The 11,672-nt window shown below is 41.1% G+C and overlaps 1 protein-coding gene across 1 annotated transcript in view; it reads right to left on the reverse strand.

The window, feature by feature from the left end:
- Positions 1 to 24: 24 nt before the first annotated feature.
- The window catches only part of LOC109486537, a 16,864-nt gene continuing 5,216 nt past the window's right edge, over positions 25 to 11,672 (reverse strand). Inside the window, exons 6-11 of the mRNA XM_019790373.1 lie at positions 11,050 to 11,174; positions 10,018 to 10,184; positions 9,305 to 9,465; positions 2,029 to 2,264; positions 894 to 1,055; positions 25 to 222 (exon numbers count right to left, since the gene is read on the reverse strand). Of these exons, the coding sequence (XP_019645932.1) occupies positions 25 to 222; positions 894 to 1,055; positions 2,029 to 2,264; positions 9,305 to 9,465; positions 10,018 to 10,184; positions 11,050 to 11,174 (1,049 nt within the window). The remainder of the gene's footprint in view (positions 223 to 893; positions 1,056 to 2,028; positions 2,265 to 9,304; positions 9,466 to 10,017; positions 10,185 to 11,049; positions 11,175 to 11,672) is intronic.

The following is an 11,672-nucleotide window of genomic DNA, read 5'->3' on the forward strand; positions in this document are numbered from 1 at the left end:
TGGGTTACAGACTTATTTTCCTTCCTAACCTTCCTCCACGGTGCTGTACATTGTCTTGATGGCCTGCTTGACTTCAGAGATCCACCTGTCTGGGGCAAGCCCACTGTTCCTGTCCAGCTCACTGAAGCAGTACTGCGAGGACACCCAGTGGTTGACAAAGGCAATGCAGCTGGGGAGAGCAGCAAGCTGTGGGGTCAGTCTTGTCTGCAGCTTGTGGAGGAGCTGAAATCAGAAGAAATCTTCATGAAGTCTTTGTCTGTAAAAAGTTTAAAAGTAGATGTCATTTCTTCACCTAGCTAATTGTTTCTTCCATATAGAATTCCCTCCAAATTTTGAGAAGAATGCTCATGAAAGAAATACAGAAAATCAGGGAAAAGTCATATCATATTGAAACAGTTTGAAAATGTCTTATGATATATATATTGCTTAAATTTGAAACAATCTACTATTAAATTTCATTCTTCTTTTTGTAAGACCTAGGGAAAAAAATGTTGTGTTTCCTGTTTCCCGACCGACCCTAAAAATACCTACCGACCCTAGACTTTTTTAGGGGGTGGACCCCTGCAAGGGATATGAATTCAATTTTTTGAGCTGATCAACCTTTTCTAGCTCCATGATCTGACACCTGAGTGCTAAAGGTTGTACAATTGGTTATCTAACATTGACATTGAAAATAAAAAGTGTCCTTGGGCAAGTGTTACTTTGTAAAACTGTATTGTATAAGTTGGACCTCTACAAAGACATCACTGAAGTCTAAAAAAAGATAATCCCTACCTACCGACCCTAATTTTTCAGGACTGAAACTGGAAACACAACATAATTTTTCCTAGGCCTAAGATTATGACTTTGGATGCTCAAAATAGTGAATAGGTTTTGAACATTTTTAAACCTACCTGTGCCACTATGTTGAGCATGGATTGTGTGACAACTTCAGGGTTGTACTCGTCCTTCTTTGCTTCCTTCTCTCCCTCCATCTGAGCACCGACACTCTGAGGTCCAAAGTCTAGCCAGCGTGTCACAACCTTCTTAGCAGCTGTCAGGTCATCCTTCTTGTTCTGCAAATTAAACAGAAAATCAGAGATTCCTTAAGTGATTCAGAATAACATACATTTAAACATGCCAAGGAGACCACCTCTTTAAGCTGGCCACCTGTCCATGGTGACTGCTTTTTCTCGGTCCCAAAAATTTTCCCCATTGAAACAAGCATTAAGCAACCTGTCCAAGGTGACCACCTGGCAAACGCAACCGCGGCCGCTCTGAGTTGTGTCCTCTCAAGCCCTGATACTTGCCCATTGTGACCACATCATTTTCGATCATGTTGATTATTGATGATAACTAATGAGAAATCATAGAGAAACCTGCCAGTTTGCCTCGACTGCAGGATGATGTTTTTGTTTGACCCTCCTCACATGCATTTACAGCATTTGACAATAGAACATCTCGACTTGGAAACCATTTATGCCTCAGTCATGTTGTGAGATGACCCTCTTCAAGGAGACCACCTGTCCAAGGAGACCACTTTTCTTTGGTCCCCTGGGTGGCCGGCTTGGGCAGGTTTGACTGTACAATGTACAATGTATCTCTAAAGTCCAAACTTCATTAAGATCTATCTGGAAACTCAGGCTTAAATTTGTATGTGTAATTGTACATTGTGAATAATTTAAAAAAATAAATTACTTCTTATGAAGAGGGAACAGCTTGGATATTTTTCAGTACAGACATTTCATTAATCCGTTTTACTATGTTTTTTTTTAACTTTCTTTTTATTGACATTTCCAGAAGACATTATACACAAGAAATTTCAATATCTTGGTTGTGGGGTTGTGTGGCACAAACGGCAGAGTACTCAACTCAGAACAAAGAGGTCCCAGGTTCAAGTCCCGACATGCCACCGATCTTGTGTCCTTGGGAAAGGCACTTACCAGTAACACAACTTTCCTCAAGTGAAAATGAGTATTGTCTGTCCTGTATTTGTGTCCCACGTGTATTGTACAGTTGCAATTTCAATAAATCTAATCAAATCTTTACCAGAGGACATCCCAGCTTGTCCTTGGCCCAGACCTCCATAGCTCTGTCGACCTTTCTGCTTGTCTTGACCTTGACCTCTGGGGCAGTGACCCCTGCAGCAGGGTCGAACACAGGTGCATCCAGCTGGATGGGCTGGGTACTGTTACAGCTGGCCACCTGCCGACAGGTGCTGAGGAGGGCTTCTGTAGCGTCTGTGACTGGGGCTTCAGTCTGGGTGGCTCCTCCCTGAATCACACCTGGAATAAATAAATTTTGAAAAATGAACCTTCTAAAATGGCATTTCGTGCATTTTTGAGAGGATTTCAAAGAAAAAATCAGAGATAAATTTTTATTCAATGACAAAGGGAGCAGTTTTTCTACGATTCCAGTCCATCTTTTCAAGAAAAATCTTGGACCTTTACATAAAAAGTGGACCAAAAAGTGGACCTTTACATAAAAAGTGGACCAAAAAGTGGACCTTTGAGCCTTGTGGGGGGTTCCTTCGAACCCCCGAACCCCCCTGGCTACGGGCATGCTTACAGAGATCAATACTTCAGGGCCCAGGTTTATGATTGGATCTGTGGAGGGGAGCACTAAAGTCAATCTAGGGGCAATAGCAATCTGAGGGGCTCCGGGGGCATGTGGTTTAGTTTTCAGTGCGCCTTGTGTGTTTTCTTGCATAAGTTTTTCTATGGCTGCAGAATTTTCACATGCTTGGCACATAAGAGACATTAACAGGAATTAAATTAGGTCAAAGGTGCCAGAAAAGGTTATGTCATTTCCTGTCTTCAATTTGCTGCTATAGATATGATTGTTGCCTAAGGGGATCTTTGATTTCTTGTCATTAGGCCACACCAAGTAAATTTTATGGATGACGTCCTTTGGAGACCCTAAATCTAATGCGAGAGTGCGAAAAAAAAACAAGAAGGGCCCTAAAAAACAAGATGCCTGGATTAGAAATATACTAAGAGAGGACAAATGTTAGGACACAAATTGAATGAGGTGACACAGTGTAACAAGCAAGAAGTCTTTTATTCATCATCAAAACAGCAATAAATCAGGTGGAACAACAGTTGTCGTCCTGTCCTGTTTCCTTTCTTTAATCACATCTTCCCTTATCCCACTGTTGTGACTCTTTGGTCATACATTGTAGTTACAGGAAGCGGAATTTCTTGTTTTTTTTTCTAGGAACAGGCCAAAATCAATGCGTGCGCGGACGTCATCCTTAAAATTTACTTGGTGTGGCCTAATGAAAAATGCATACATGTATGTCGACAACTTTTATAATAAATTTTCAACATCCTACTCCAAACAAATATCTTTTCAAGCAATTCAGCTAAGTTGACCTTTGGGACAGTAAGTGAGTGTATTCCCCCAAAGCAGATATTGAGTATTATATTCACTTGGTATCATCTCCCATATGTCTGCTTTGAGATTGTTACATGTACTACCTTTCCACTCAACACATATAATAAGAGAACTATTTGAACCAAGGAAGTGTAAAAATCTCTTCCCTTGTTAGAAGTAACTGCAGACATCTCTAATTGGTATCTTTCAAGTTCAAAGATTGTAACTTACCCTTGCCAACCATATCTCCTTCAACTTCAAAGCAGCAAGTTCAAACTTTTGTTGTAAGTACACTGTACAGTATATCAGTGTTAGCATACACTACAGTAAGACGTTTGAACTTATCCTCCTTTTAACAAGTTTAACATTCATGTATTCTACTCATTTTCACCCTAGCATAACCGTTTAGACTCGAAATAGTTTGGCAGAGAAGAGTCACAGATATCTATGTCATCTACTGTACACAAAGTGCTCACAACTGCTCTTGGCAAAGACTAACTAGGAGTTCTCAGTAAACAACTCTGCTCTAGTACCATATCTGAAACTACATTCTGGGTTTCTGGCAGATTTTTAAACAAAGATATTACAGTACTGAACGACCACCTACACAGAGGCACATGCAAGCCCTGTGGAATTTTCACTGATGCCGAAAACAGTCCGTTGTTGATTGTGTTTCTAGAATGTACCTTTTGTTAACTTTGATGGGCAAATAGGGCAGAAGTCTACATAGGAAACGGTTCTCTGATTCTCAAGGCTATACAGTTACGGCCTCACAGCCTTTAACACAGATCAAATAAACTCCTGGCTTACAATTCTACCGCTGGAGTTTTTTGTTTGTGTTCGTTGCAAGGATAAATGAGGTATCTGAGCTCGTTTTCAGCAAATGGCAACAAACTTTGACCAAATCAGTGAAAACAAACTGTCTTTCAGGATGAGGATGCTCCACCCTTTTTTGTTAGCTCAAATTTGCTGCTTAGCACGTGGTGCATTTTAACCCAAAGGGACCATTGCCTAGTTTCTGCTATTACTCTCATATCCTCAGTATATCATATCAGGGACATTATATCTATCACTTAAATCAATCTCTAATTTCTGCTCTTTCTGTTCTTTCAAACAGGAAGATGACTAGGTTCAAGAGATCACAGCTTCTCATCTTCAAAGTATGGCACTCTGATTCCGTATTAAATGTCACGCAAATTTGCAGAACTGAAAACAGCAAATCATCTGCACTAAAGACTGTTCGGATCATCAGCAGTTGAGTAGAAACAACAGTAAGCTAGAAGTAGATAATACTAGATGATTCAGGACTGTCACGCCAAGTCGGTGAGTGTATAACAAAGGCATGACCCTACAGTATGGAATGCCAAACAATACCTTATAATACACATCCCCGTTCTACCCTACCCCATCTATCTAACCATGGACAGATATAGATTTTTTTACCAGAGGTCAAACCACTTTAGCTCGGAAAAATTCCAGCCATTCCACTCAACAATCCCTGTTCAGACAGAGTGCAGCCATCATAGGAGGATGCTGTCATCCTGAAGGTACTAAAGGCCTGTGTTTGCCCACTCCTTTTAATCTAATTACCGCCAATTATCAGCCTCTTGTCCCAACGTGTGCACCCACTTAGGATGAGATTGATGGGCCCTGGAGATGTGATAGGGGTTTTTGAGTGACAGGACAAGTGTCTCTCACTGTTGCCACCACTCCTGAACAAACCTCCCCGCAGACCCCATGCAGGGTCTCAGCATCTGTGAGATTCAGGCCCTGCCTTTTGTGACTTATGGACAGTCTCAAATCCTACATATTAATAGAAGGATTGGAGTAAATAGAACAGGGAGGGGACATATGCGTCATAGTTTGAAGATGACAGAAAAGAACCCTGCTGGTTGCATCTGCTGTTTGTGATTCTATGTTTTACCCATTTCGTACTAGACCTGCTGGGTAGGTATTGCACAGTAGTACAAGCACTTTGCTACTGTGCATATAAGGCTAACATCCAGACAGTCCTAATGTCTAGACCTACATGTATTGCTTCCTTTTTTTTTTTGAGACGATGTACTGTGAAAGAGATATTCCAATCTTACCTCCCAATATTTTCTGCTTGAATTCACATGATCTACCTACGGCACACTACATAATATACTTACCAGTATACTAGTAGTTTCCGACTAGTGTTTCCAACTATAAAAATACAAAACAGAACTTGAACTACAACGTACACTGACCTGTCTGTTCATTGAGCTCATTCCATGGTAGAGAAAACGGTGTATGTGTTAATGTTCTATATTTGAACTGGTTTAACCAAGCCTAAAGGTCTGGTACTAGTAGGAGAATGCACTCTACTTGTACTCTGTTTTGATTTGGTCACCGAAATTTGGGCTAACTGTTCAGAGTGCTGAGTGTGTGTTGGAACTGTACTCCCTACTTGTTGTTGTTGGGAGAAGATCTCTTGATCATGTGGTCTACAAGCCGCACTCTGTCTTTGATGAGAGAAGAGGAGGGACCATTTGTGTCTGTGTTTGTTGACTTGTCATCAGCCTATTGGACAGCTTTCAAAACATCCACTTTTCTGGGGGTTTGCTCTATCATATTATGTATGACCACCATTATGAAATCTTCATTTCTGCCCAGCCCTGCAGTGTAGGATTATTGGCAGCCATTACAATTGTGACCCGGTACATAAAAAACAAGGGGACAAAAGGATAACCGAGAAGGGAACATAAAACAACTGATTTTATGTGTGCTAAAGATGGGACTAGTGCGTTAGTAATATTTACATATATTCATTCCTGGCTATTACACAGGTCTTAAGGCCATGGTATACAAAATGTAACATAATGTCTACGAACCCGTAGCAAGCTATACCATAAAACATCATTCGCTTGTGCATGGCAAGAAAACATCAGAAATTGATTGCTAAATAATTATAGATTGACGAACCGTTGGTCGTTTTGCCGTTAACTGCAACATTAAAAAAATGTCACATTAAACGTTTGATTACTGTCAAAGGAGGAGGTGAAATATTCTACAGACGTCCAATGATGTTGATATGAAACTTTATGAATCATTATTGCATTCCTGTCCAGATGGACTAAATGTGCATATATGGTGCAGAGCATGCAATTCATGAGTACAGAACAGTTCAACAATAATACTGTATTCTAATGCTAAATATTAAAATCCTATCTATTAAGACAGCACTGGGTACTATATTAGATGAAAAGTTTAAGGTGGTAGCGTGTCGTAATTTTACCTTAAATGTCCATTGAGTTGTAGAATAGTGGAGTTTCCCCCAAAACAGGGCAGTCAGAATAGTACGACCGTCCCATCTATTTAACATCAACCCAGGATGGTGCCAACAACTGGATGACATTTTCTGCTCAGTAGCGGACACATTAGTCCTAACCAATGGGGTTTCCCACCCCGTCAACACTCCGGAACAGCGTTTGAAGTAAACCCAGACCGTGTTTTCTTGCTCTTTTTCAGGTCGACAGAGATTTGAATCCAAGCCAGCATTTCATGCTCCAAGTAGATGTGTATGGCTTTAGTTTTATTTTTGTCTTCTTGCATAGAGAAGTATATTTTTGGACCAGAGAATTCGAAAGCAGCGCATAATTAGACAATGACAATGAACTTTATTACATATTCACGCCCTACATGGGCAAAATGCACTACCTTAGATAAGGCCACACCAAGTAAATTTTATGGATGACGTCCTTTGGAGACTCCAAATCTAATGCGAGAGGGCGAAAAAAAACAAGAAGGGCCCAAAAAAACAAGATGCCTAGATTAGAAATATACTAAGAGACAACAAATGTTAGGACGCAAATTGAATGAGGTGACACAGTGTAACAAGCAAGAAGTCTTTTATTCATCATCAAAACAGTAATAAATCAGTTGGAACAGCTGTTGTCGTCCTGTCACATTTTTGCAGGCCTGCAGAAACAAAGCATAAAAGGCAAAATTAGTTGCTGATTAACCCTTTGCATGCATTACTGCATTTCTACCTATGCAAATAGTCTATAGGAGCTTTTGAGAAAGAATATCAATAAAGGTGGAACCAAACAAAATATGTTTAGAGCTATTCCACATAAGTTGCATAATGTATTTAAGTAGGTAACAAATGTATGCCTACCTGACAAACAGGGTTTATTGTCTGGTATGCAGCAGTCTTCTCTGCCGGTATGGGCAGCGTTTCCTCCTCGCCGCAGTTCCAGCACACCAAAGGCAGCATCGTCTTCATCACCCCTGACTTCAATCTGGCTGACTAGTAGTATAGTACTGTGCTACTGGTGAAGTGCATGTCACTGCCCTACATGAAACAGGTGGAAAAATATGGAACAATAGTCAATTGTGCTAAAATCCAACTCTTCAGAAAAAAATAATTTTTTTTCAACATAAAGGTTTAGGTTATATGTTGTAGTTAAATGTACGTCTTTACTGTCCCCAAAGTGCCTTAAATTTAAAGGGTATATTCTGCAACAATCCATATCAAATGTACCTCATTACTCACCTTTGTTGTTATTGCTACATTGTTGTGTGCTCCCAGTCCCAGCGTAGGCTGGAAACATCCACTCCTGCTGACCTTGTTCTCTTGATGCTTTCATCATACCTGTATACATATGTACATGTACATGTGAAAAGAAAAGTGAACCTTCTGTTTCTAGTTCACAATGTGTCTTAATGCAATCAAAGAAATGGAAGAGCTGACAACGTTACTAAATTGGATATCAAAGTTAAAATGATGGGGAAAAAGAATTCTTAAGAAAGACTAAAAATTCCCCCCCCCCAAAAAAATAGTACTTCAAAAAGAGCTTGAATGCGTAGTTTGTTTACAGCTATAGATGCCAAAATACCTTACAAATCCGACTGAAAATTAGCTATTTACGTGCCAAATGTGGACCAAAAATTTAAGAATAAAAAAAAACACACATATTTTGCCAACATCAAGTATAAATAACCAGAAACGAATAAACGATCATTATCCATACAAAATACATGCAAGGAGCCTTGATACAAGTATGCATAATTTTATACTCCCCTTCTAGGAATATTCACCCGTGTTTTTTCCGTACAAGGTACTCGATTCAAAACAGACTTTTCATACCTCAAAAGCAGTCTTAGGCCTAGGAACAGCTTCAGTCGTAGCAGCTGTCTTGTCGATCACCATACGGATGAAACACCCGAACTGCAGGAGTAAAGCTCAATGCCTCTCGCGACCTTCTCGTCATTGCAGAAGAATATTTGCACTGTAGCTGATCTTGAGAAAACTTGCTTGAAATTGTATGGTCGAAAATCACTCGCCGCTACAAGTCCCTCGTACAGTTGCGCGAAAGATAGCTCTCCCTGGCCGACATCGAGCGCGCACCAGTCAACAACAATGTTTCCGCACGCTTTTACGACCTGAACGCTCACATAGAATAGAATATTAGCGACCAAGGGTGGTGAGCCCACCATCTTGCTTCTTTGAAATGTGGCGCGCGGACTCTTGTGCGCACGTACACCATCATTTTGCGGCACATGTGCTCTTTACCCGGCCCGGTTTCACGTCAATCTGACGATTTGCAGCACTGTCGTGACTCTTTGGCCCTAGTTACAGGAAGCGGAATTTCTTGTTTTGTTTTCTAGGAACAGGCCAAAATCAATGCGCGCGCGGACGTCATCCATAAAATTTACTTGGTGTGGCCTAATGGTGTCAGCTTTGACAGAATTGTACAAACATAGATGCATTTTTCATCAGGTTGATTGTGATTCAATACAATTATACAATAACTACTTTACAGAGAGTTTCAACAAATTAATGAATGGCTGAAAAACACACTTTCAGTCTCTCTACAAGGAACATCTCTAAAGATACATCTCATTGCAACCTACATGTATGCCAAACTGCCATACTGTTAGCACATAAAGCTAACACGGCTGTATGAATGAAAATTTAACATACCCTCTGCACTGCCTCCAACTGCTGCCCCCTCTGTATTTTCCTCCTCTTGCTCCTCCACTACTACTTCCCCGGTGATGGTGACAGACTGCTTGGTTCCCTCTGGTGTGCAGAAGCGGTCCTCTCCTTCCAGCTTCATTTGCATATCAACCTCCCTACCAGCACTGAGGAAGAGAGAAATATACATTAGAGGGTTAGGCTATGCCTTCCAATACTGTGCCCTATTAGACCTTTCATACATAGAACTTGTAGACTTGTAAAAATGTTTAGGTTCAAGTCCAAAAAACCTGAACATCCGGAACTTTTAAGTTCCGGACTTGCAAAAATTAATCATGTCACCGATTTGTTAACTACCTGAAATCTTCAATGGTCAGAAAATTTGTGCTGCAAAATGAAGAAAACATTGCCATTGGGCGTCGTCAAGTGTCAACCTCCGTAAATTATGTGGCCACAGTTTTGCACAGATATGCCCAAAAAACAACATATCTTGCTTCTAACCCCTGGTAGTGCAGTGCTCGCTACAAAATTTTGCGGTAAAGATGCCCCATTTTCCATTGAGAAATGTTGACTTAGAAGTCCCTTCTGTATTTTGTAACCTAAACCTCTGGACATGAATCCGGATCTGGACCTGAACGTGGGTTTAGGTACGCAGCACTCGACTCCTTAGCATGCAAATATATATATAAAAATTATACAGTAACTGAAATATTTCTCACCTCAGAGCGACAAAGTCAAAGAGTTCCTGCAGCTTGGCCTTGAGTGCCTCTGTGCCGTCGCTGGGTTCCGTGTAGCGGAACAGTCCCGCGGTCGTTCCTGTGTTCCGCAGACGGCCCAGGAAGTTGTAGTCGTGCTGGGCGCTGAAGCCAACCACGTGAACTATCACCTAGTGAGAAGAATATTTAATTGGTCCCCTGGTACTAAATGTGCACACTGGAATGTGTTATGTAAAATTTTGCCAAGGACATACATGTATATATAGAATACAACATGGTGTATTTCATTCCATGAGAGGGCTGGGACCGAGGATGATGCAGAATACACTGTGCTGTATTTTATGTCAGTTCCACCCGAGAAAACATCCATTTCAATGCAAAATGTGCCAAAATTTCGTGTCCCTAAACAAAAAATTGTAACAACCTCAATTCCAACATCCGAATCTGGTATTTGAATTTTTGAAAGTGGCACAAATGGCACATGTAAAATGCAGATTATTCTATGGAACCTTGTGTGATAACCAAATAGAACCCTGTGTGATACCGCTAGTTATCACATAGACTGAAATGTCCGTATCAATTCTATAGTGGCCCAGGTATGACTTAAAAAAGCTTATCAAAATCAAGTGCAAGACCTACCTATGAATTCTTCTAGAAGGGCAGATGAGGTGTAACAGTGGGGGGGGGGGTGGTTATAAGCGCTACCAACAGATCCGGCAAAAGGGGTCTAGACCTTTTAGCGGAGAGGTTAGAGTGTCTGGTTATGAAGCTCTGGTGCTCGGGAGGTCGCGGGTTCGAACCCCCGTCCGGGACCAGAAGCACTGTAAGAAACAGGAGGAGACAGTAAAAACCCCACTGGTCCCGGGCCGAAATTCAAACCCACAACCTCCCGGGCCCCAGGCAGACACTCTAACCTCTCCGCTAAAAGGTCTAGACCCCTTTTGCCAGATCTGTTGGTAGCGCCTATAACACCCACCCCCCCACTGTTACACTACTCACCAGGAGAATGTACACTGTAGTTTAACGTTTCCCCACCTCGTGACCAAGTCTGGCCAGGGCGTCCTTCCAGCTCCTGACCGAGCGATTGATGTCGTCTCCACGGTTACAGGTGTCGGCTCCGTCCGTCATGAACACAACAACTGTCTTAGAGACTGGGGTACCTGGAGATATGGACAATACATGGGTATTAATCAGAAGGCCACAGCAAGTAAATTTTATGGATGACATCCTCCAAATCTAGTGCAATAGGGCAAAAAAAACAAGGCGGGCAAAAAAAAAACAAGATTCCTACATCTTCAAATTTTTGACATCATAAACCATGTCAAACAATAAATGATACCTATATTGTGGTAAGTTTAGTGCCAACTATTAAAACATCCACTGAAACAGCTTTCAAACATAAAAGTTTTCAATCATTATGGGTTCACCACACCACGAAGTGGTGTGGTGAAACCATATTGCTTTTTCTGATGTTTCTTCTTCTTCTTCTTCTCCTCCTTCTCCTCCTGCCATTTTTTAAATGGATTCAGCTTCTTCATTTTAGGGCCCAAGGTCCTGAAATTTGGTATGGAGGTACAGTGGGCAAATACCCCTAGGCGTTTTTTAAATTATTGTGATACAGGCTTTTAGAATGGTTTTATTTGAGTTTTTTGGCTGTG

This window comes from Branchiostoma belcheri, unplaced genomic scaffold (genome assembly GCF_001625305.1).
Source record: "Branchiostoma belcheri isolate BF01 breed outbred unplaced genomic scaffold, Haploidv18h27 scaffold81, whole genome shotgun sequence".
Classification (NCBI taxonomy): domain Eukaryota; kingdom Metazoa; phylum Chordata; class Leptocardii; order Amphioxiformes; family Branchiostomatidae; genus Branchiostoma; species Branchiostoma belcheri.